The 26924-nt window shown below is 42.5% G+C and overlaps 1 protein-coding gene across 7 annotated transcripts in view; it reads right to left on the reverse strand.

Moving 5' to 3' along the window:
• FRMD3 (FERM domain containing 3) overlaps positions 1–26924 on the reverse strand; it is a 283296-nt gene that overhangs the window by 25707 nt on the left and 230665 nt on the right. For all 7 annotated transcript variants that reach the window (XM_077148531.1, XM_077148530.1, XM_077148529.1 and 4 more), the window contains 3 exons: positions 19418–19492; positions 19040–19108; positions 8975–9099 (listed from right to left, as the gene is read on the reverse strand). In XM_077148531.1, coding sequence (XP_077004646.1) covers positions 8975–9099; positions 19040–19108; positions 19418–19492 — 269 coding nt within the window. The remainder of the gene's footprint in view (positions 1–8974; positions 9100–19039; positions 19109–19417; positions 19493–26924) is intronic.

Below are 26924 nucleotides of genomic sequence, written 5' to 3' on the forward strand. Positions count from 1 at the left end.
AAGCTTCTGTCCACTCGGTCCTGGCAGCCTGGGAGTGGACACCGAAGGTCCAAGTACCTGCCTGAATACACAGAAGCACTTCTCATCGAATCACAGAAATTCTCTAGATTTATGTAACATAAGCCGCCTTTTTGAGAATTCATTTGAAATGATTGAAAAATTAATGTAGTTCCTTTGTTATTGCATCTGTTCCAGCAAAAAGGCACCGAGTCATTTTAGATGTGGTTAATGTCATCTAGAGATGCCTGGGTTAGGAATTTGAGAACAAGACCTGATCCTCAGTCCCAACCAGCTATGTGACTTCGGGCAAATTGCCTCACTAATCTGGGCATTCTCATTTGTGGAAGAATGCCAAGGGGTGTGCTAGGTCAGGGATCAGTGAACTTTTTCTGGAAGGGCCAAATAGTACAATTTTGGCTTTACAGACTAAGAAGCAAAATAAAGGAAATCATGTAGGCCCTCATACAATTATTTAACGTTTTCATTTTAGCTTGAGAGTGGGGGAGAAAACAAATAGGCAGTGGGCAGATTTGGCCCATGGGCCATAGTTTGCCAACTCTTGTGGTTTTGCATCAACATTTCGACTCATCCTAAAAGGCTATCAAATTTTTTCCTATCCCCAAGTTCTCATTTCACTGGAAAAGACTTCAAGCCAGAGTCCCAAATATATGACTTTGGGGTATTAAGCAAAACAACCAAAGAGATTAAATCTAGAAACATTTTCAGAGTTGCCCCCATCTAATCTTGTTTTATGCATGAAAAAATGAGGCTTGGAGACTTGGAGAGCCTTATACATGGACACGCAACTGCTGAATGGAGAAGTTGAGACCAGAGTTTCTATTTCCCCATTTTGCCCGAGGTAGACACCTCATCTTTTCTGTTTATACTGAGGAATACTATATTTAATAATATGAACTTTTTATGGAGAATTAGCCAACTACAGAACTGAAATGATATGGACTTCTGGAATCTTATCATTGTGAAATACAAATCTTTGTGAGATAAAATGCATGAACCACAAGGTATTTAGCTTCCTTATAGTATAGAAAACACTTAAAATTTCAGCTGTCTCTTCTGGGTAAGGCAGACTTCTTGTGAGTGTTTTAGGTGCATCAAATGCTGGAAACCGGAGTTTCTGCAGGTGATGCAAACTTTAAAGAAATGCACAAAAATGGGAAGGAGAAATGCTTTTAAAGATTCTGGGAAACATGGATTTGCTGAGCTCGTGTAAGCCTTTATCTCATCCCCTGTGTTGCTCTTGGCATCCTCCACCCCAGGAACACTGCTGATCCATACTGTGGGGCTTTATTCCAGAATTCAATAGGTGTGGTGATGAATTCTGAATTTTGACTTTGCTAATCTGATACTGCAGTTATAAATACAACCAGAAGCTGCCCTCTCCTCCGCAGAGGCCTTGTAGCTAGCTCTACAGAAGCAGACTCGGCCACCGTGTGCATGCTTCTAATCAGTGGGAGACTGTGGGTGTCATTAAATAAGAGAATTGATGATACCGCCAACGTGGGCAATGCTAAAATGATGCTTAACACAGAGCTTTGAATGAGTTCTTTCTAATTCAGGATGTTAACTCATTTGTGTTATTTGTGTTAAATATGTTCCCAATTCATTGTTTGACCCGCAGTTCAATTTATAAGTTTTCTTGCACTAATGATTTCAACATTAAGAGATCAGGAATTTTGAAAAATTGTACACACAGGATGATCACAATGGCCTTAAAATGCATAGGGAAGCAGCACAGTCATTCCACAAAGATTCTTATGGATTGGGAGAAGTATTAAAGGAAAAGGAGGAGGTATAATGGAGAAAATGGGACTTAACAAATGAGAATGGCTGAATCACTATATTAATATTCCTTCTAGCCTCCAGTGTTTTGAGCAGCTAGAAGGAGATATCTGATGGAATGGTAACCCATGACAAACTCTGGGATCTGTTCTGTAACTACTTGTTGAAGTGTGCTTTAAAAAATATAGCACTTTTCTTTCTTTGCTTCATATATATGTTATATTATATAATTCTAAAAGTTTAAAAAAAAAGATCTGACCAAATATCCCTGAAAAAGGGGTTGTGATCAGAAATAGATATAAAAAGGCTTCTAGGGAATCAGCAATACTGTACCCTTAATAGATGTTTTCTCTGTAACTATTTGTTAAATTATACTTTGAAATATGCCCTAATAACTCTTTATTAATTTGAAATGTATCACTTTTCTGCATATATATTTCACAATAAAAATGTTTTTAAAAATGCAAAGGAAAGGAAATTGCTAACACATTAACACTGATTGCCTCCAGGAGGTGAGATAATCCGGAGAGGTGATTTTTTTCTGCTTTTTTGCTATGTACTTTCCAAAATTCTAGAAGATTTTGTAATTAGAAAATAAAAACAATCCAAAACCTACGACAGGAATAAGTGCAATTAGAATCGGTTCTGATTGGTCTGCTGTCACCCAGTAGCAGTAACCCCAAGGGGCATGATGTTTCCACGGGATTTATAACCAGTCATATGGTTGTATAGAGCATAACATAAAAGAAATTTCAAAAATCCCGTAGGATACCAGTTCCTTGAGTCGGGGATGCAAGGATAGTTCAGTTGTAGAATTCTCACCTGCCATGCGGGAGTTCCGGGTTCGATTCCCAGTCCATACGCTTGCCAAAAAACAAATAAGCATAACAAACAAGCAAAACACAACAAACAAAAATTCAACAAATGGTGCTGCAATAATGGGTTACTCACATGGAAAAAGAATGAAATGTAACCCCGCCACACAGCATACACAAAAAAAAAAAAAAAAAGAAAAGAAAATCCTAGAGTAGAATCCTTGTACATTATAATGGGAATGTAAAATGGTATAGTCACAGTGGAAACCAGTTTGGCAGTTCCTCAAAAACGGCAACACAGGATTACCATATGACCAAATAATTCCACGTCTAGGTATATATACACAAAAGAACTGAAAGTAGGGAGTCAAACAGATACTTGTACACAGATATTCATTATAGCATTATTTACAATAGCCAAAAGGTGGAAACAACCCAAGTGTCCATCAACATACGAACAGAAAAATGTGGTATATACAGACAATGTCATATTATTTAGCCATAAAAATGAATGATGTTCTGATACATTCTACAACATGATGAATCTTGAAAACATTATGCTAAGTGAAATAAGCCAGAAGCAAAAGGACAAATACTGCATGACTCCATTTATGTGAAATATTTAGAATGAGTAAATTCAGAGACAGAAAGTAGATTAGAGGTTACCAGGGGCTTGGGAAGGAAAAATTGCTTACTAGGTACAGAGTTTCTGTTTGGAATGATGGAAAAAATGTTGGTAATGGATACTGGTACTGTAAATGTAATTAACGCAACACAGCATTATAAGTGTAATTAATGCCCCTGTAATTATACTTAAAAATGGAACATTTTAGGTTTTATACGTATATGTTAACACAGTAAAATTCTGAAAAGACCAGAGCATCATTCTCTAAGCACGCGTCCTGCCATACCTGAGTCAAATGGAAGAAATGGGTTGTTGGCACAAGGGGAAAATGGCTAGGAAGAAAGTCACTGAAGTTTTAAGAAGAAAGGCAAATTTATTTTGAGCCATAGCCATGAAACTCCATAAAAGGAGAAAAGACAGAGGAGAATTTTCATAGCATCTAAGTAGAAGGGAAAACAGACTCATGGTGAGTAGGAAAAGCGATTGCAATCAGTGTAACCAGACAAGCCTGGGGCTGTCAGATACTTCACCAGTGATGGAATTGGAGCATCTGCGTAGTTTACTCAAGGCTCTAACTGGTATGATACTGAAGGGCCTGCACAAGGAAATGCAGTTGGCCTCACAGGTCACCTGTTATGTGAGTTGGAGAGGGTGGGGGTCAAGACTGTGACATGCCTGATGGATGAGGATAGCGTTCTTTCTTTTGCATGGGCAGGTACCGGGAATTGAACCGGGGTCTACGGCATGGCAGGCGAGAACTCTGCCACTGAGCCACCATTGCGTGCCCTGCTCTTTCTTTCATAGGTTCAAAATGCTTTTACATGTTCACATACAGACTTTCTAGAATTTCAATGAAGCCACCGAAGTCTATGGTTAGGGCTAAACATTCCTTAAACACCCACCGAGACAGAGCCACATGTAAGTATCCAGGCTTAGGCCAGAAACACACACACACACACACACACACAAACACACACACACGTACAGATATTTCACGGGGTGACTTGGGAAGTTAGCATTACCACCCTCCTGAATTTCTAACTATTCTTTAGACATTTTCTCAGTCATATCAAATTCAGCTTTAAGCTACCCCTCTGTTCAATTGCATTGCCACCCCAAGATCCTCCTTTATTCTGGGGTCTCCGCTGTGCTTCTGTTTTGCTAGCAGGATGGTGTCAAACATTTTCAACTTTAATTTAGTTTTATCTACCAAGGGGAAGAAAGCACAGCTTTCTACCTGTTTAACTACGCCAGGCTGCACCACTGCTAAAGTAGAAAAGAATTATCTTCACTGTGTGCCAATAAATGCCAACTACCAAGGCTCTTGTGATCAATTTCACTCCCCATCTCTACCATAATCCAGCATTTTTCCATAATACAAAATACCACCAATAAAACACACAATAATTTTGGTAGCTACACTATGGAGACACTGCTTCAGTCTGTTTATAAATTTATTCAGGTGAATGGCTCCCTAAAATGTCATTTCACCCAGAGAAACTCCCATTCTCAATGTTTTCTTCTCCTGAAATTCTCCTATACTCTACATGGCTCTTTTCAAATGGTTTGCCATTCTCATCTAAAGTTTTCTTCAGCACTAATCTACTCCAATCCTGTAACCAGGCAACTTTTGGGTGGCACAAAAACTTTCCCGTTGCCTAGTGATGCCTAGGAACTGGTTTTGTGTTTTTCTCCACCCAGACACAGCCAACTTGTAGCTAATCCTCCAGCTGTCACATGGGTGAACGGGGGTCACACATTCTCCCAAAACCTCACCAGGCTGCTCTGGGCAATAATGCTTTGTTCAGCTGTCTTTGAGAAACTTGGAGCTCTGGGAAGAATGAAAAGAGCTTGTCCAACAAATGGGTGGCCATGACCCCATAGTCCTGGTGGCAGCAGAGATGCCACCTCCTCGGCATTCATCTGAGACACAGACTCACAGACATGGAGCTTCCAAGGATCAGGGCTCAAACCTTCTTTCTTCATCCAACCTGATTTTTAAAAATCCCCCATTAAGACAACTCTTTTACAGTAGCTGGGCTGCTGACCTTGATCTGTTTATGAATTTGGTTCCAAAGTGTGTAATTTGAAATTCCTGCAAGCAAGTAGCTGAATAAGCAGGGAAGAGGAACGGGGGCACCGAAGGAGAGCAGGATGTCCAAGCCTCTTCCACTCTGCATTTGAAGCTCAAAAAGAAAGCAATGCACAGGACTAACCCCTCTCAATGGCTGGCTCCAAAATCCAAGTGAGATGTGTTCTGCCATCAACTCCTGGCATTATATTGATATGACACTCAAACCTTCCTGTGTCTCAATAGTCTCCTCTTTCAAGTGAAGAGATTGAAGTGTTTTACACTCTCTGAGCCAGGGAAGGACCTGGGTGGTAAGAGTGCACCGGCTTCTTACCTGCCTTGTTATTGGTGGCCGTGATTCGACAACTATGCCTCTGAGCATGTCTCAAATCCACCACCCTCTCCCTAGTCCTGCTCTCTCTGTTCAGCCTCTGTTAATGTGTTCCCAGAGCTATTGCAGTGGTTCCTGTGTGGTCTGTTCCTCCAGCTAGTGATTCTCAACTAGGGACAACTGTGTATGCCAGGTACATATGGCAATATCTGGAGACAATACTGGCTGACACAACTGGGGAGATGCTACTGGCATCTAGTGGGCAGAGGTCAGGAATGCTGCTAAACATCCCGCAATGCACAGGTATTCCCCCAACAAAGAATCATCCAGCCCAAAACATCAGTAGTGCTGAAGTGGAGAAATTCTGCTTTGGCCCTACCTGCCTTTAATTTATTCTCTCCACACCACCATCAGAATCATCTAAAATACAATTTTAATGAGGTTACTTTCATGTTTGAAGTCTTTCAGTGCCTCCCAGGTGGCCTCAAGATAAATCTAAAATTCTCCAGCAAGTCGTATCAGAGTCTGTCATCATCTTGCTCTTTCTGAGCTTTCTGCCTTGCCCTGCCTGTCCTTCTTCCCCCGACCCCTTCTCCCTGCCACCACCCACACAACACATGCAGCTGGACAGCCCAGGAGAGACACAAGACCCACTGCCAGTCAGCCTTGTGTCCATCCATTTCTTTGCTCACCAATTTTATGACAAACACTCTGATATGACTAAATGAACAAGATGCTCTCCAGGCAGCTCAAGGAACTGATATCTAGTGAGGCACGTAAAAGAAGTGAACATGTGATACCATCAGTACAGGCAGAACTTACTCATCACCTCCGTGATCCCACTGCCATCTCCCCAACCGGTTATGAGCTTCCCAAAAAGAGAATGTCTTCATCTTCATTAGCTACAGCAAAATATACACTGCAAGGTGGTCTATAAGCTGCATAAGTTGTATTTGTTGCAGTAAAGAATGAATGAATTCCTGGCCTCTTTCAATTTGGCTTTTGCACAGACATAAAAAGTCAAACAATTTAAAAATGCAAGGATAAAACAAAATTCATTGTACTGTAACTGCATTGCACAAAAGCTCAGCAACAGGGGCCACCTGCAAAGGCAGAAACATCATCTTTGTTTAGAGTCATATTCACTGCCTCTCTTCTCATTATATATATCAGGCTTATATGTATAAGCCTATAAAATGAGCATTTATTCCTACGGAAACTCCAAATCCTTTCCTATCACTCAAAAGGTAAGAGACATGGAGCAGCCATTTGACTCTAAAATTGTAACTGAGATGTATCAGTATCAAGAACATAGAGTTATATCCACTATGGGAATAGTAACTTCGAATTTCCTGCTATCTAAGATGATTTTACCATATTCAGATTTGGGCGGTTCATTCTATTTTCTGGACATTTAATAATATTGTCATTTCTAATACTCTTCCTTTTAAGTTGATCCTATATATTGGAGGTTGTTATGATTTGCATGGCCTCAAATCCACAAAGATGTCCTATAAGGGGACAGATCTCCTGGGGAAAAGAATTTTATTGGAACTTTTATAGAGCTATTTTGGACTTTATAAGGAAGAGATCAATCAGGTTGACTATTCAGTGAATTTAAGATATGTCTTTAAAATAATTGGGAAAATTGAAAAGTTGGTTTATGGATTCTTATAACACATTAGGAAAAATTTTATTTTTACTGAAGTTAATTACAATATAGTTGTCTTGCCTAGGCTGCCATCTTTATAGACAAGACACAGTAACAATTCCAAGCTTAACCTAACCTTTCTCCTCTCCTCTTCTCCATTACCCACATCCTTTTTCACTCAATCTCAGGACAATCATGACCTCCAGAAAACAGTGGTTTACAACCAAACCATTATTCCAGGTATATGAGATGAAGCCCAGAAAGTCATCAGGGACCAGAAGTAAAAGCTGCTTTTCTTTTACTTCTCAAGACATACAGAAACAGATAAGATGCTGAAAAACGTAGATACGCAATATGGACCCAAAGAGATCCCATGGACTAAGACAATTAATTTACCACAGAACTTACAGAGTTGGTCCTTAAGTCAAATAGTAAAGGACATTATATAAAATCATTCTCATCCTCATTTGGCAGCCCAGTTGGGGGTAAAAGATACCTTCTGAGATCCCATCCTCTATATTTTGTACCTTTCCCCTTCAACTCAGGGGTTGCTGAGTTCCCCTCCTAACCATCAAAGATTTCTTCTCGGAAAACATTCACAAAAATTCTTCACATTGTTCACTTTAGTGTGAATCAGCTGATGCTACCTCTTTCAAGGGCATTTGCATTCCAAGCCATAAACCATATTCATATTATGGACCTAAAAGGAATTCTTGACTTGAAACTGGAGGTGAGGGTGACCTGCCTTTTGAATCCAGATTTTAAATGATGAAATCAAAATCACATGGAATTAAGAAAATGAGTGTTACATTTGTATCCAGGGTTTCAGCAAGCTTATTCTATGTGCATGTTTTAATTTTCAGTTTGCTTGGAAATTAATTTGCTTCGAAATTCAGAGACTATGTATTAATATTTGTCTCACTAGGTGTTGGAATCAAGCAGTGTGGTGAGATTCTTTCCTGAAAAATGTAAAATCCTCAAAAGCAATAAAAGAAGCCTAGAGAAACATACACTATTTTTTATTTTTTTTTTTAAAGAACTTTTGGGTTTAAGTAACCTTACACATTTTAGCTTACATCAGAACTATCAAAGTACCATTGGAAAAGAGGACGAGAAAATGGGGAAATATGAAGACAGAAAGCAAATGACCAGTGTAGAGAACTTTTGAAGAATTTTTTACAATCACTAATTTAGCTGTGATTATAGGCTAAAGCATTGCCATCCTATAGAACTTTCTGCCATGATGGAAATGCTCTTGATCTACACTGTTCAATATGGTAGCCATCAGTCACTGGTGGCTAGCAAATTTTTAGTTTGATTAAACTGTATTTATTTAAACTTAATTTTAGATACCCAAGCACGGCTAGTGATTATTTTATTAGACAGTGCATCTAATTACGTAATTTCAGGAATTTTATATAATAGATATTTGTTTTATATTTTATACAAATATTATTATATAATTTCAGGAATACTTTGTACCAGCAAACTGTTCCAGGAAAAACTTATGGTGCTCCCAATATAATAGGGCTTTCCATCTGCAAACAACTTATTTACTAAAAACACAATTTATAACTCACTCCAGCACTCACCCTAACCCATCACCCAGAGTATTCAGGATTGGTGCCACTCGTTCCTCCAGCCTGCAATGCCGGGCTCCGGAATGAAGTGGCTGACTTACCCTCATCCAGGGGAAACTCCTCTTCCTGCTCCCTGGGGGAGGGCAGCAGGGGCTGGAGGGGCTCCATGTTAATGATGAGCTGTTTATTCAGGGAGTGGGAACTGCGGCTCTGAGTAATGCTGGCTCTGAAAATAGACCCAAGTCAGATGGAGTTGGTTTCCAAGATTCATTGTAAATGCTGACCTCTCCATTTCACACAAGTTGGAAACTGCCTTAGATACATAATGGACTAAGCCAGTGGCAAAGACAACTTAGCACCCAAGGCACACTGCACCTTTTATCCTTAAGGTCCTGAAAAAATGTCCATGCATTTTTTAAAAAATGCAATACAGTGAAAGAAAATGTATTTTCCCATATGTCATCAGTCTTGGGCATGCTCAGTGACAACATGGTATCAATGAATTAAATATTCAGAAAAGTGAATGAAGGGCATGGCTCAAATAATTTAAAGAAAAAATACAACAACAACAAAAAAAAAACTGCCAGATAGCACAGACGTTCTACAGCGTTAAGTTACCTTTGTGTTGCAACATAGTCACTATTTAATATCAATGTTGTATATTTCCGTTCAAATTCATGCCCTTCTCATCAACCAGCCACAGAACCCAGCTTTGTTTTCTTTCCTTTGGAAAGAAGCACTTATAATCTGTCAGCTGCTGTGATGGACAGTAGATGGCAAGGAAGCTGGGCAGGTGTCTTATCAAGACTACTGGCTGGCCACCATTTGCACCACCTGCTATGGGAGACCAGCTGTTTACCCTGACAGATGGGGAAGCGGGACGCCTGCAGGTGAGTCCTTGAGTACCTTTCCTCTACCCATGTTTCCTGTCAAAACCAACTCATCCTTCAAAGACCAAGTGAGATGTCTCCTTCCCCTTGAAACCTTTCTGGATTGCCCCTTAAAACACAGGCAGACATTCTCTCTTACTTGTTTGCTCTCTCATTCTCTTCTTTCACAACTCTCCAAAACTCTCTGTCTTTCTGTAATTACTGGTGCACTAATCAGCTCACAGCCTAGCTGAAAGAGAAGCACCATTAGGGCAAAGGCTCATGTGTGCTTTATATGCCCAATTGGCACCTGGCTAAGGGGCGTTCAGGTTTGAAATGGAAGTAAACCTCATGCAATCCTGGCTTGACATGAACTGCCAAGTCAGATTGGCACAAGGTTCCCCTGGGTGGTTGCTGGCATTGCCTCATAGCAGGCATTTCTGTAGGGCATGGGGGCAGAAGAACGGGATGCCATTAGCACCCTTGAACTAGGAAGCACCCCATTGCTGGCACCAGCTGGGAAGGAAGGATATGAGGATTGCTTAATCAGGTAGTTCTTTCCTTTGTTATTTCATTCCACAACCATTTATTTTGCATCTGGTATGTATGTACCAGATAGCCTGGCAGGTTCTGGGGAACCGGGGTCCTTGCCTTAAGAGCTCACTCTCTGAAACCCTGATTTTCAAACATGTTTGTCTGAGACAGGCATTAAGAAATACATTTTACATCATGACCAAGTACAAACACACACAAGCATGCACATGAACACACAACCGAAACAAATGATTCATGCATCAACAGTAATCCTTACTTTTTCTTTTTTCTTCTATTTATTTCATTTTGTTTAGAGGGCTGATCTTAACCACTATTTTCACCTGATGGCCCACTAATATGCTACAGTCATGGTGGAAAATCCCTTGACTTATGGAGGAGACTGATGGTCAAGGCGTGCACTGCGGGAGGGTGTCCTTCATGGGTACCAGGGAAGGGCACCTGACCCTGTCTTGAGTGAGGGGAGAAGGGGAGTCAGGGAAGTCCTCCCATGGGAGTCCTGGAGAGTGTGGTGGAGTTTGTCAGGGGAAGAAGTGGGGATGGGGATTCCTTGCAGAGAGAAGGAACTAAACAAGGAGCAAGGAGGAGCTTTAAATGTACCATAAGCAGTTCCTTCTTTTTATTGTGAAGGGCTCTGATTTTTTTGAGCGTGCACAGGTTTCCTCTGATCCAGTGGCCATTCACACCTGTGACTCTAGCTTTGCAGAGCACAATGTACAGCCATGTTCTTGTAGACCATGTGACATTCTGACCTCTGAAGAGCCAACTCAACCATTCTTGCACAAACTGCAAGAGCCAATCTACCCCACTGGAGTCAATCTACCCCATCTCTGGCCATCTAGCCAGCTGAGCTCACACCTGTTCCCATGACCCAGAAATCACTGCTTATGCTACGAGGCTGAGCCTTTAGTGAGCCTTTACAGAGGGTCTTTTGCTCTACAACAGCAATCTTCCTAGCCCAAAACTCCTCAGTTGGAGATATCAAGCATCCTACTGCCCCACTCCCCACTCCACAACACACTGTCCAGGCAGCTGCCTGGTATTAGGACAGGCTGAGTTCACCAAGGGTTACCTCACCAGTGTAAGCCTGTCTTGGCATTAGATGGTCAGGAGTTACTGACTTGTCATGCACTCTCATGGGCTGCCACTGGACTATAGCAGAGGCCAGTGGCCAGTTTCACGGCATAATGGGGGAGGTGGTATTGTCTAAGGTAGACCAGATAACCACCAACAAAGGTTTCAACTCCAAGATGGAAAATCTCCATTGAATTCAAAGCCTTGGAGAGTCTTTCTATTATTCAGAGATAAGTATTATGTCCCTGATAAATATAAATCTTAAAGACAAATCCAAGGGTACACACAACTACAGGTTTCCCTGGGGCACAAAAAATCCAAGGCTCCAAGCTTTGGTGTCAAGCACTATGACAACTTGTAGGAAAGATAAAGCAAACTTAGAATCAAAATTCACACCTCCCCTTTCTCACCAAACTTTAGACTACAAATTATACTTTTTTTTTTTTTACCTAATTCTTACCTTGCAATCTTTTTCAAGGTGCTAACCAATCCAAGCTTCCCTCATTATTTATTTAAAGCAACAGCTGACCATGCATGCTACTTTAATGATTAATTACCAGAATTGGAAAGGCCCCCCCCCCTTTTTAACTTCATTTGTTTTTCTCAATGGGCCTGTGAGATAGGCAAGAAAAATACTATATTTACAGACAAGGAACTAAGATCAGTGCAGTGATATAACTTGACTAAGGATGCTTAGACAGGAAGATTCAGAACTCAATCCAGATTATGTAATTCCCACTTCAGTGATTTTCTACACTCTACAATGCCTTTCTGCATAATTTCATCCTGCCAAGCCCAAGAGAACTCTGGCCACAACCCCAAAAGTCCTGCCATTTGTTGCTATACATGGTCCCACTGTTTGAGGCAGTTTTCTAAATGCTGTGCCAGACATCTGCCCTTTCACCTGTGTGAAAGTTATTGATGTAACTGCCTCTATAGCTGGGTTTCCCGGGGTCAGGCTGAGGAACACACCAGGTTTCTCCACCCTCAGGATCCACCCTCAGCTGACCTACTTTGTAGCCCATTCATGTGAGCTCTCGCGGTAGAGAGCAAATTCCAGACGAAAAAGTTGCTAAGAAGTCTATCGAGGAAGAAAGCTTTCTTCAGAAACTGTGAGTACATTCTAATAGTGGCTTTTAAAAAGGGCAGCATAAAAAAAGACTCATGGTATTCCTGCACTACTCCTTGAGGTGAAAGGAAGTGGTCCTGGCCTGTTACAAAACTTCCAATAACTCTATCTTAGGGGATTATTAAAAAAAAAATTACGGGTATTTATCTTTCAGATTTTAGCTTCCCATTTTTGGATGAGAGAGGATAATAACATCACTATCTCACATCTGTACAGCACATTATAATTTTTAAAGGACTTTATTTTAATCCCCATAATAAAACCTAGAAGCCAAGCCAAGCAATATTATGAATCTCATTTTATAGATGAGTGAACTGAGGATCTGAGAAGTTAAATGACTTATCCAAGACCACACAGCTAGAGAGCAAAACAGCCAACAATTGAATCTCCTTCATGACTCCTAGACAGGTGTTTGATTCAAGTACAACATACTACCTCTAGGGGTCTTCAGTGATGGCTACTGAGCCCAGGTGCCTTATATGGCCAACCCTGGGCTTATTGAGCTATATCCCCTCTGCCTTAATGGGTCCCTGGAATGGGTGGTGATTCTCACCCGGTAGCCAAGAGGGCAGGTCTCTGCTTGGGGTTCTTGTTCTCAACACATATCACTGAGCTAACATGAGAGATAGCGTCCACTCCTCTTGTTGAAAAAATAAATAAATAAAAATACCCAAAATGGTATTCTCAGTCTGTCTCTCTATAACATACACATACATCTCCGCTCAAGGAGGAGCTTGCAAACTTGAAGAGGAGAATCCCAAGTGTGAGGAAAGCTGGCTGATGTCATTGAATCCAGGCCTAATCTTCACCATTCCAGGTTAGCGATCATCTCTGATCAGCCCAGAGGAAGAGAACTCACTAGCATACTGTCACTTTCTTTTGACAAGTCACATCAAAGAAGCCAAAATAATTTGAAAATAAAATAATTGTTCAAAAGATACAATTTCTTATCACCCAATTGGCTACTGGGAAGTAACAAGAAGTTGCTAGTGTGAAGTGTTCCATGCTGCCTTTTGGCAGAGGTCGGGGTTCCCAGAGCAGCACGTTGGACAGATCTCCAAGGCACGATAATTGCCAAGATGCTGCCACCATCCCGTACTCCTAGTTCATATATTCAACAAATATTTATTGAGCTCCTACTTGGTGCCAAAGCTCTCTGTTAAGTGCTGAGGGATATGGCAATGACCAAGGCAGGCATAGTCTTTGCCTTCCCAGAGCTTCCTGTATCATTACTTTAAAGAAATTCTTCCTTGTTCTCAAGATTTGAGATCACACTGCAAAGAACTGAGGGTGAGAGAGGTCCTGAGGGATGTGAAGACAATAAACTTTCACATATGCATGAAAGGGGATAGAAGAATAAAAAGAAGGAGCATCCTAACCAATGTTTCAAGGGCTTGGACATGCATGTTGGCAGTAATATCTTGTGGACTTATAGAATATTCCAGAAAAAAAGGGAAACTGTATATTGATTGATACCTTAGAATGTGCCTACTTACCATCCCTCTGCAGCTTTTCACTACTGCCTCTATTTTCTCTTTTCTATCACCAATTATCTAGAGCCTGGCTCTTCAACGTGTGGTCCATGCAGCAGCCACATGGCCATTGCCTGCGAGTTCCTTAGAAATGCAGAAACTCTACCCTCACCCCGACCTCATGAGACAGAATCTGATTTTAACAGGATTTCTGGTGATCTCTGTGCAAGTTAAAGTTTGAGAGGTCCTGATCTATGAAGCCTGATGTCCCATAAATTTATAAATGTAAACCTCAATTGAAAAAAAGAGTTATTTTTGAAATTCCTTTCTGACCTCATTAACCACCCAGAGACAGTACCTATGGGACTCTGGGAAACCCTTACTTGGAATGTCCCCCTGAAAATATATTGATAAAATCAGTCTCCTGTTTTGTGTTTGTACCATCAAGAGAACTCCCTCAGCATTGACTATTATTGTTTTATTATTTTTTTTAAGATCAAACACTCAAACTTCAAGCTGGAAGAATAAAATTGAAGCTGAAGCACATGGAGTCAGCTCTGCCTCTCAGCTTCTTAAGAGAATGCCAAATGATTTCAGGGTGGCAGGTGCCACAGAGAAAAGAGCTCAGTCCTCAGAGCAAAACACTAGAATTACAGTCTTGGGTCTGCCACCAAAGATTTATAACTTTGGATAAATCACTTAACTTTTCCGAGATTCAAGTTTCCTCATCTATAAAATACTATCATTGAATTAGGTAAACTCTGAAGTCATCTCCAGCTCAAAGATTCTGGAAAGTTCAAATAAAATGTTTTATCATTTCCCTTTCTTCATATTCTTCACAGAATAACCAAAACTGGGGTTAGGGAAGAGGGAGGTCAATAAAGACTATTCTCACTGATGGTTGGACCAAGACTTTCACAAGTATTGCAACAAGCACCCTAGCTAAGGTTCTCGACCTTCCCTCCCTCACATTTTTCTCCTGCTTCTCAGAAGAAACCAGTTTTGCAGACTCGCACATGACAACTTCCTACCAGGTCATCTAAAAGCAGGAATGAATTTTAATTATTCTTTTGGTACACATCTGTGTGGGGATCTCTAGCTAACTGCAGTTATGCTCTCTCAGGTACAGTTGAGGTGTGGTCTGAAAGTCCACTGTGCTGGCTGAGCAGCACTCCCCAGCACCAGAACTTCTTCCTGCCCAACAATCCCAACAGACCAGGGGAAGAGGCACCCAGCTCACTGGTCACCCTGGACATTGAGGATACTTGACAAACTTGACCCTAAAGGTGACTCCTCAGAGTTTCAAAGAAGTGTAAGAGAGGAAGGTGCCAATCAGTGTGGGTGAACTTCCTAAATAGGCTGCTTATGGTTATCTTGACTTAAAAAAGGGAGAATGTCACGGGCAGTACAATGGTGGCTCAGAGGCAGAATTCTTGCCTGCTATGCAGGAGACCTGAGTTCGATTCCCGGAGCCTGTCCATGCCAAAATAATAATAATAAGTAAATAAATATATAAACAAGTACATAAATAAGGAGGGAAAGTCATGACGAATTTGTTCAATTTTAGGCATTGAGCATATTTGGGCTTTTGGATGTACAATGACTTGTCTTCATGGTGGTGGCATAAAGTTCAACATGTTCAAGAGAACATTCAATTCCTATGAATATTAAATATTACCACCTTAATTCAGATGCATACCCTTGAACCAATAATGACTAAGTTCCTCATTCCTCTGAGTGGCCCTTGGGAGTAAACGGGCGTGTAGAGGTGAGCTTCCACTTGAGTGAAGTAGTCTGGAGGCAGCTAAGCCCATCGGAACTGGCAGGATGGAAAAGAATGCTAAGAGGAGGGGCTGGGAGATGGCATGGCCCCCCACACCCTGCTTGTTCACATGATGCTGAGGCTGAACCAAGCCTTTGACTCTCCACAGAAGCCAGTCAAGATGGGATTCCAGCAGCACACAGGCCGCGGTTCAGCCAAATCCATCTCAGGGAGAATTCTGGGATGACGAGAGGACCGTGCCTGGACCAGGGCCAAAAGATGACGTAAGGCCAGGAAGCAGGTGCTATTTCTTCCTTTTCTGTTTCCTGGACCCAGGTGGTGGGCTGAATTATGTGCCCCAGCAAATACATGCCCTTAATCTTTTTTTTTTTTAATTTTTTTATTAATCAAAGAAAAGAAAAGAAATTAACACAACATTTAGAAATCATTCCATTCTACACATGCACTCAGTAATTCTTAGTATCATCACAGATGTATGATCATCATTTCTTAGTACATTTGCATCGATTTAGGAAAAGAACTAGCAAAACAGCAGAAAAAGATATAGAATGTTAATATAGAGAAGAGAATTAAAATAATAATACTAATAAAAATATATATATATATAAAAAGGAAAAAGAAAAAAACAAAAACAAAAGATACAAACACACAAACAAACAAACAAAAAACCATATTTCAGGTGCAGCTTCATTCAGTGTTCCAACCTAGTTACATTACACTTAGGTATTACTGTGCTGTCCATTTTTGAGTTTTTGTATCTAGTCCTGTTGCACAGTCTGTATCCCTTCAGCTCCAATTACCCATTATCTTACCCTGTTTCTAACTCCTGCTGGTCTCTGTTACCAATGATATATTCCAAGCTGATTCTCGAATGTCGGTTCACATCAGTGGGACCATACAGTATTTGTCCTTTAGTTTTGGGCTAGACTCACTCAGCATAATGTTCTCTAGGTCCATCCATGTTATTACATGCTTCATAAGTTTAGTCTGTCTTAAAGTTGCATAATATTCCATCGTAGGTATACGCCACAGTTTGTTTAGCCACTCTTCTGTTGATGGACATTTTGGCTGTTTCCATCTCTTTGCAATTGTAGATAATGCTGCTATAAACACTGGTGTGCAAATGTCCATCTGTGTCTTTGCCCTTAAGTCCTTCGAGTAGATACCTAGCAGTGGTATTGCTGGGTCGTAATCCATTCTGCCATTCTATGTCTTTTGATTGGGAAATTCAGTCCATTAACTTTTAGTGTTATTACTGTTTGGATAATATTTTCCTCTACCATTTTGGCTTTTGTATTATATATATCATATCTGATTTTCCTTCTTTCTACACTTTACTCCATATCTCTCTCTTCTGTCTTTTCGTATCTGACTCTAGTGCTCCCTTTAGTATTTCTTGCAGAGCTGGTCTCTTGGTCACAAATTCTCTCAGTGACTTTTTGTCTATAAATGTTTTAATTTCTCCTTCATTTTTGAAGGACAATTTTGCTGGATATAGGAGTCTTGGTTGGCAGTTTTTCTCTTTTAGTAATTTAAATATATCATCCCACTGTCTTCTAGCTTCCATGGTTTCTGCTGAGAAATCTACACATAGTCTTATTGGGTTTCCCTTGTATGTGACAGATTGTTTTTCTCTTGCTGCTTTCAAGATCCTCTCTTTCTCTTTGACCTCTGACATTCTAACTAGTAAATGTCTTGGAGAACGCCTATTTGGGTCTATTTTCTTTGGGGTGCGCTGCACTTCTTGGATCTGTATATTTAGGTCTTTCATAAGAGTTGGGAAATTTTCAGTGATAATTTCTTCCATTAGTTTTTCTCCTCCTTTTCCCTTCTCTTCTCCTTCTGGGACACCCACAACACGTATATTTGTGCGCTTCATATTGTCATTCAGTTCCCTGATTCCCTGCTCAAGTTTTTCCATTCTTTTCCCTATAGTTTCTGTTTCTTTTTGGAATTCAGATGTTCCATCCTCCAGTTCACTAATTGTAGCTTCTGTCTCTTTAGATCTACCATTGTAGGTATCCATTGTTTTTTCCATTTTTTCTTCTTTGTCCTTCACTCCCATAAGTTCTGTGATTTGTTTTTTCAGATTTTCTATTTCTTCTTTTTGTTCAGCCCATGTCTTCTTCATGTCCTCCCTCAATTTATTGATTTGGTTTTTGAAGAGTTTTTCCATTTCTGTTCGTATATTCAGCATTAGTTGTCTCAGCTCCTGTATCTCATTTGAACTATTGGTTTGTTCCTTTGACTGGGCCATATCTTCAATTTTCCGAGCATCATCCATTATTTTCTGCTGGTGTCTGGGCATTTGATCAGATTTCCCTGGGTGTGGGACCCAGCTGGTTGAAAGGTTTTTCTGTGGAATCTCTGGGCTCTGTTTTTCTTTTCCTGCCCAGTAGGTGGCGCTTGTGGCAGTCGTCTGTCGGCCCAGGAAACCGCACATGGAGGCGGGGGTTGCTGGCTGCCGCGGCTTGGGGGAGTGCCAGTCCAAATTGCCCAGCTGGCCTTAGACGCCAAGCGTGACGGGAGGGCCCCACTATCCAAAGTTCCCAGTCAGACCGGGGAGCCACGTGCGTGGAGGGGACCCCAGTCGCCAGCCGCCCCGGCCGGGAAAATGTGTGCCCCTCGGGTATCTCACCGCAGCGGATTCTCCCTGCCCGTTCAGCCGTTCCAGAATGGGGTACGCTGTCTTTTTGGTCTCTGTCGTGACTCCAGGAGCTGTTTCGTATTGTTTCTGTTTCTTTAGTTGCTTTTCTGGAGGAGGAACTAAGACCCGTGCGTCTTACTAAGCCGCCATCTTCTACGGAAGTCTACATGCCCTTAATCTTAACCCACATTCCTACGGGTGCCTACCCACTATAAACCTCTTGGAGAACTTATTTTTAATTAACCAAATGAGGGCAGATATTAATCTGGATTCCTGGAGGTCTTTAGGATGAGAACCCAGGAGTCACAGAGGCCAGAAAGAGAAGATATCACCACATGACAGGAAGCAGATATACAAGCCAAGGGATCCCAAGGATGCTGGCAGCCAGCTTGCCAGATCACAACCGACTTCTGGAGGAAGCAAGCCTTCTAGACTCTGAAACCAAGTACCGATTCTTGTTGTTTAAGCCAACCCAAGGTGTGGGATTTGTGATTGCAGCCAGGGAAACTAAGGCATCCATGATGTAGGACTCTTGCCCTTATTATTTAAGGCAAGGTTATAGAGGATTTGGAGAAGCCAGGCTTCCAATTCCTCCACCTGCCCCAAAAGCCACCAGAACCCTCATGCCCACCCCACTCACCTGTGCACCTCGGGAGGCTCCCTCTGGATTTTGGAACTTGCCTCCACCACCTCTTTGGCAACTTTACCACTGCAAAAAGCAGAAACACAATATCTCTGCACAGAGGCCAAGAACAGAAGGGGCAGGGTATGCATACATGTCACTTAATTTTTTTTTTAATTCTTCACAATAGTTTGTCCCAGCTCTAGAAACCCACCCCGTCTATTCTTCCATGTGAGGAAACTACTATGTTGTCTATGAAGAGATAAGTGGAGTGAAAAGAGGAAGGCTAAGACAGGGGCACCAGCCAAAGCACTCTTACTCAAAAGCAAAATCTCCAAACACAATTGGCTGCCCCCACCCCAACGCCACCCTCGGAACGGAATCAGCAGTACTCACCAATATCGAAATCTACTTCCTTTAAAAAATATCTTGCTACTTGACACGGTCTTGATCTGACTGGATTTTGCATACCTTTAAGAAAAAAGCGGGGCAGAGCTGGTAATGACATCGAAAAGTACAAGTAGGATATGCTACACAGCTGTGGTTGTCCAATTGTTTTAACTGCATGAAAGAAAAACATCTTATATCCTGACTCAGTACATGCACACAAAAAACTGAAAGAAAAGTTTCATGGAAGAACAGTTACTTTTGCTACGCGTGTTGCAATCTGATATTTTGTATGATACTTTCTGCCATTTTTTTAAGAATTGTGAGCCATATACTGGATTTCGTAGCTTGTTACTGATAAGGTATTCTGCAGAAAATGCCAGGATGTTGATTAGAAGGGATTCCTTCCCAATTTCTATTTGAAAGCTGTTGCATGGCATTTTTTTTTGACACAGCATCTAGTTCACCCGTGCTGAGAGTGCTTTCTTGCATGTGCCAGTATCAACACTGCAGCAGAAAACAGCTTCCCAGCAATATAGGTCACTGTGTCACAAAGAACCCATTTATGGCGTAGTGCCCAGGAAGCAAGCAAGAGGCCACGTCACCATGGAAACATGTCATTGGTCTCTGTGTTCTCTGCTTCAGTCACCACGACCTGGTGCCCTTTTAAAAGAGTTGGCCTTGGTAGATGACTAAGACACATGAGGGACAAAAAGCCCAGACAAGCCCTGATTCAGTGCCACTAAGGCGTACCCGTAAATAAGAATAAAGCAGCAGTGCTCGGAAAAACAATCTAGAACACGAGCTGCCAGAGGCTGCAGCGTGGAGGCTGCCTCCCCGCCCATCATATTGAAAGCCTTATGCAGTAAAATCCAGCAAGTTAGAAAGAGTCCATCTCCCAGAGTTCAGGATCATTTAAAATAATGAGAGCCACAAAATCTCTAAAGAAAAAAAAATCAGGCTGTGTGGAATTCTAAGCCAAGATCTGCACACAGCCATGGCCACGTCTGGTATTTCAAGGGGGCAGGGGTCCCCAGCTTCCTGAAGCCATCATCCAGCCGCACTGCCAACTACTGACCTGTGCCACCACGTTCCATGCCCCAGCTACATGCAGGAACACGCGTGGTCTCTGTATTCACGGAGTGTTAGGTTCAGAGTGGGGGGAGATGAAGACTCATCTAATAACCATGCAAATGACAGTAAATTGCCAGCTGTGGTGCATGCTATGAAGGAGAACATGCAATGAGAGCTTGGAGTGGGGGTGGGGGGCCTGCTGATCTCGTGTGGGGGGATGGGAAAGGTGCCCTGAAGAAGGGGTGTCTGTGCTGGGGGGTCCAGAAGTGGGAAGGTGTTAACCAGGGAGGGTGGTGGGTATTCCTGGCAGAGGCCCAGCTGGTCCACAGGCCCTGAGCTGTGGCCTATCAGAGCATTCGAGAAACTAAAAAGAAGACCAGATGTGCATTTCTCCACCCTATTGGTGGTGGCGGTGGTGGTGATGGGCTGGGGGAGATTTTTTTTTTTTTTTTTTAAAGGAAAGACAGAGAGAAGGAAGGAAGGATAGAAGGAAGGAAGGAAGGAAGAAAGGGAAACATTTCCAAACATTTTCTTGCTTTATTGTATTTTGTTTTTCCGTTTTTGTTACATGGGCTGGGGCCGGGAATCGAACCGAGGTCCTCCGGCATAGCAGGCAAGCACTTTGCCCGCTGAGCCACCGCGGCCCACCCCTGGGGGAGATGTTTTTAAATGAAGAAAGATAAACAGGGGAATGAGGCAAACGTGGAGAGAGAGCCAGAGTCAAGTTTTGCAGAACCTGACCTTTAAGTTGTCCTTGATGAGAATTTTGGTCTCTACCAATAGTGGAAGGTCACTGTAACACTTTGCAAAGAACTCCTCCCCCCTTCACATCTGTAAATAACCTAAAGGATGAGAATGGCGTTGACTACAGACATAAGTACAGTCCGAAGGGCAGGGGAGGGGGACAGACCTGAGGAGAGGGCTACGTCAAAGCAGGGCCTCAGAGAGGATGGCGTGGGAGCCCCCAGAACAGAGGGGAGCACCTGGATCCACAGGCTGGGGTCCCATAGCTGCAAGCCAGAGCTGCACGGCAGACCACACCCAGTCAAGAGGACAAAAATCACCAGCAAGCTCTGCTGAGCTTCCTTCTGTGAGGACATGCTTACTCTGTCTGATCCTGAGCCCAAGAGAGCTGTGGGGCTCTTCCTATTATCTACTGGAGCCTGGGGAAAGGGCAGTCAGCTTCTCCTCTCCCCAGCTTCATGGCAGTTGTTCCTGAGTCACCAGAAGTGAAACCTTGCAAAGAAGCTTTGCTTTTTTTATTTTTTAACTTTTTTTTTATTGTATAGTATAATATATATATACAAAGCAAAGAAGGGAAAAAGCAATAGTTTTCAAAGCACTCTTCAGGTGGTTATGGGACAGATTCCAGAGTTTATCATGGGCTACCACATGAACCTCTTCTATTTTTCCTTTTAGCTGCTCCAGAATATAGGAGGCTAGAGGGCTTAAAATATTTTTCTTTATCAACATAATCGACTTCTTTTTCCTTCTTTTTGTGAACAATAACATATATATAAAAAAGCTATAAATTTCAAAGCACAGCACCACAATTAGTTGTAGAACATATGTCAGACTTTGACATGGGTTACAGTTTCACAATTTTAGGTTTATACTTCTAGCTCCTCTAAAATACTGGAGACTCATAGAGATATCAATTTAATGATTCAGCATTCATATTCATTTGTTAAGTCCTATCTTTTATGTATAATTCCACCATCACTTTTGATCTTTCCATACCTCTCTTTGGGGTTGTTTGGGCTATGGCAATTCTAAATTTTTGATATTGGAAGGGTCTGCCACTAATATGGGGTAGGTGGATGGAACTATCTGATGTTCTGGAGTGGCTAGATTAGGTTTCAGGACTTATTTGGACCAGGGACCCATCTGGAGGTTGTAGGTTTCTGGAAAGTTACTCTAGTGCCTGGAATCCTTGTGGAATCTTAAATATTGCCCTAGGTGTTCTTTAGGATTGGCTGGAATGGTCCTAGTTGGGGTTGGCAGGTTATGGTGGGTGGCAAGGTATACCTTAAGCTTGCATAAGAGCAACCTCTAGAGTAGCCTCTCGACTCTATTTGAACACTCTCTGCCACTGGTACTTTGTTAATTACACTTCTTTTACCCTTTTTGGGCAGGACGGAATTGCTGATCCCATGGTGCTAGGTCTGGATTCATCCCTGGGAGTCATCTCTCATGTTGCCAGGGAGAATTTCACCCCTGGATGTCATGGCCCACGTAGGGGGGAGGGCAATGATTTCACTTTCTGCTTTGCTTTTATTTATTTATTTTCCTTTCAGTTCTAGGTTCCTAAAGATTCTTGGGGCAACACAGTTGGTTATAAAGGAAATGAAGGAGGGTTTTTTGAAACTTGATACCCAAACCTCAAAGGGGTGTGAAATAAGCCCAGCAGTTATAAGCCCACGTGACCTCCACGTGGTCATGGCTCCTCCACTAAGGAGAAATGGGCAGCTCTTTTTCCACTGGCTCAGTCCCAGCTCCCTACCTTCCAGGCCTCAGGAAGGGGCCTCTTTCTTCTCCTTAGACACAGACCTGCCTCACTGTGGGGGACCTCAGAGTTGCACTGTGTCCACAGAAAACCCTTAAGTACCTCAAGAAAAACAGGACAGAAGAGACATTCCACCAGAGTAAAAAGCTGTCCGTCTAGGATGAAAGCACTGAACAAAGCATGTGCTTCTTCCTGGACAGCTGATGCCCCTTGATGGCTGTTGATGTCATTTGATTTGCTCAGATCTGCTCTTCCAGGAGCGTTACCGCCATTTCCCTGCCCTCCCAGGCATTCAGGTGAACTCTGAGAATGCTTCGGCAGAGATCTTTAATGGGATTTTAACAGAGTTGTTTATTCTAGGGGCTTGATGAAGCTAAACCCCCTGGGAATTGAAAAACTCAGGAAGTAGGAGGGAGGGAAGCAGACAGAGGGAGGAGAAAGGTGGCCGAGTTAAAGTATCAGAAGCCAGGAGTTCCCACACTGGGTGGTGCAGCAGCAGCAGCTGGAGGAGATGCTAAAAACACCAGTTCTCAGGAGTGATCACTAGAGGTTCAAATTTAGTAGGTCTGGAGAGGAGCCCCGGAATCTGCATCTTTATCAAGCACCCCAATGTGATTCTAAAGCAGCTCATCATCTCACTTACATTTGAGAAGCTTTGCATTCCCAAATTCTCCTTGGATCACCAAGAAGTGGCATTTTACCTGAAAGAGCAGTGGCCCAGATTCCAATTGCTTCTAGCTGGGTGGCCTTGGTCATGAACTTAGCTCTTCCAAGCCTCGTTTTTACCACGTATTTTTAAAGGGGAAAGAGTGTAGCAATGCCTAATTCATAGGGTTCTGGGGAGGAGTAAATAAGATTAAATGACATGCAAACACTTAGCATGGGACCTGCTCAGTGTATACGTTTCCCTCCCTCCCTTCCTGCTTGCCTGCCTTCATCCCTCCTTCCTTCCTTCTGAACATCACTCTCAAAGCCCTCCACTGCCTTTTCACTCTGAGTTACTACAGCAAATCCTCCAAATCACAGAGGTGCCAGGGAATGGCGTTAAACATTCTGAAAGCAAATAAAAGAGCCTTAATACTCCCTATTTTTAGCAGAAGGGGTCCAGGCACTCTGTTTATCAGGTTCTCGCATCAACACGCCCAGAAGAAAAGTGAGGAATTCACATCCTAGTTAACAAAACAATTCTCTCTCCTCCAGCTTTTTCCCTTCATCCCTCCCTGCCTGCCTTCTCCCCACTTGTATCTCCAACTCCCCATCAAAATTCCAACACAGAAGCCCTGACTTCTCAAACATCCTGACCAAGCAGAGGAAATCCAGACAGTTCCAGATAGGCCAACACCTGACTTGAGAACAACTGTGTATGAACACAGTGACCTGGTCAAGAGTCACCTTTCTACTGCTGCTGACCTCCAGCCCCCACCCCCACCCCCCACATCCTGCCTCCCCCCAACGCCCTGAAAACACACAGAGAGCTGCAACAGGGCCTAGCGCCCCCTTCCTGTGGCACAAGAGAGCGCTGGCCAGTCCCAGCATCTGAGCTGTGTGTCCACAGGGCAACATGTGAGAACACTCGGAGCACTGACTCGGAGCACTGACTGGAACACTTGGAGCATTGTCAGTATCACGTGACACTGGTACGGGGGCACAACTCCCCTCACCAGCACCTGTCACTATAGGGGCTGGGGATGGAGGTCAGGGAAGGTGCTGGGGGACACTGGACGGTTCCCAAGAGGCCACTGCTAGAATTCATCATGCAATTTCCCATTGAAATCACAGTTTACAGCTTCTGGAGCAAGCCTAACGATAACAACATTTGCAATCTCCCAATCACTTTAAATAGATTAATCCACTTAATACTCTTCACCTCCACCTTCCCCCTGCACCCTGCCCCCAGGAGGAAGTGAGCTACAGTTTTAGGTGAAGAAACTGAGGCATAGGGGGCTTAAGTCACTTAAAACTCTATTCGCGTGATAGAAGCTGGAGGAACCAAGCTGCAAACCCAGGACTGCTGCTGACAGTGTTTTAAAGATAATGCTTTAGACAGACAGGTTCTTAAACTTTAGAAGCTTCAGAATCATCTGAAGCATTTTTTAAAACACAAGTCTGTGATTCAGTAAAGTCTCAGATGGGGTCCCAGAATCTGCATTCTAATAAGTTCCCAGGTGGTGCTGATGCTGGTCCAGGGACCCTACTTAGAGACTTTCCATGGAAATGTTTTCAACCCCAGGCTGCATATTAGCATTACTGGGAAAAATCTTTCTTATTACCAATACCTAGAACTTTCACCCTAACTACTGTTTTTTTTTTTTTTTTTACATGGGCAGGCACCAGGAATCGAACCTGGGTCCTCAGGCATGGCAGGCAAGCATTCTTACCTGCTGAGCCACCGTGACCCACCCTCTAACTACTGTTTTGTTTTTAAATCACAGTTTTATTGAGATATAATTCAATTACCATAAGCAACTTTTAGTATGTTCACAAAATTGTACATAGGTTAGCACTCTCTAATTCCAAAACATTTTGTTATCATCCCAAAAAAGAAACCCCATACTCATTAAGCAGTCCCTCACCAATTCCTCCTTCTTCCAGGCCCTGACAACCACTAATTTGCTTTCTGTCTCTATGGCTTTGCCTATTCTGGACATTTCAAATAAATGGAATCAGGGCAATAGGATGGGGGCTCGGTGACAGCGTTCTCGCCTGCCATGCCAGAGACCTGGGTTCGTTTGCCAGTGCCTGCCCATGAAAATTAATTAATTTAATTAATTAATTAAAATGGAATCATATAGTATGTGGCCTTTTGTGTCTGACATTGTTCACTGCTTTCAAGGTTTATCTGTATTGCAGCTTGTATCAAAAGTTTATTCTTCTTATAGCCAAAAATGGCCCACTGTATAGATAAAGCACATTTCATTTATCAATCATCAATCGGTGGACTCTTGACTTGTTCCCACTTTTTAGCTATTGTGAATACTGTTGCTATGATGATTCATGTCCAAGTTTTTATGTGGACCCAGATTCTGGTTTAATTGGGTCTTGGGGCAGCCCGATCCATGTGTAGTTTTGCAAAGCTCCCACGGCAGATTGCAATATGCAGTCAGGGTGAGAAGAACTGGTTTAGAACCTTCTTGCTCAGGTCTGCAAGGGGAGTTCAGTGGTAGAACTCTCCCCTACCGTGCAGGAGACCCCGGCTCAATTCCCGACTCATGCACTTCCCCCCCAAAAAATTCAACAAATGGTACTGCAATAATGTGGTCACAAGGAAAATGAATGAAATGTGACCCCCACCATACAGCACACAAAAAAACAACTAGAACCTTATTACTCAAACTGTGGTCGCTGGACCTGCAGCACCAGCATCCACTGGGAATATATTAGAAATAAAGGCTGTCTCATGGCCCAGCCCACAGCTACTGAGATAGAATCCATATCTTAATTTGATATCCAGGTATTCCATGTGCTCATTAAGGTTTGAGAGGAACATGTTTAAAGAGCTGGTCTGGCTTGTTCTCTACCAAGCATAATATGATTCCTTTGACAAAATGTACAAAAAGCTCCATTTATTAGGATTGCCTTTATGCCCTGCATAAAATTCCATATGAAATTTAGGGCAGAGAGGGTGGCATGTGAGTCTCCTGGAATGCCCAAGGTCTAGGACAGTGCATAACCCAGGTGTGAGATAAAGACTCGTTGAATCAAAACATCAGGGCACCCCTAGAGCCCTCTGGGAGCTTTCAGTGTGTCAGCACCCAGAAAGAGGGAACCCCAGCCCTGTGGGGGTGGCAACACCTAGAAACACACAGCATAAAGGAAGCTTCTACATGGTGACTATCTAAGTCGGTCGCAGGGATCCCCTGGCGTCTGGAACGGGAGGAAAACTCTCGGTTTCTCTTTCTGGGCTCCGTTTCCCCAGCAGCAGATCTCAGAACCAGG

Source organism: Tamandua tetradactyla, chromosome 2 (assembly GCF_023851605.1).
Source record: "Tamandua tetradactyla isolate mTamTet1 chromosome 2, mTamTet1.pri, whole genome shotgun sequence".
Lineage (NCBI taxonomy): Eukaryota > Metazoa > Chordata > Mammalia > Pilosa > Myrmecophagidae > Tamandua > Tamandua tetradactyla.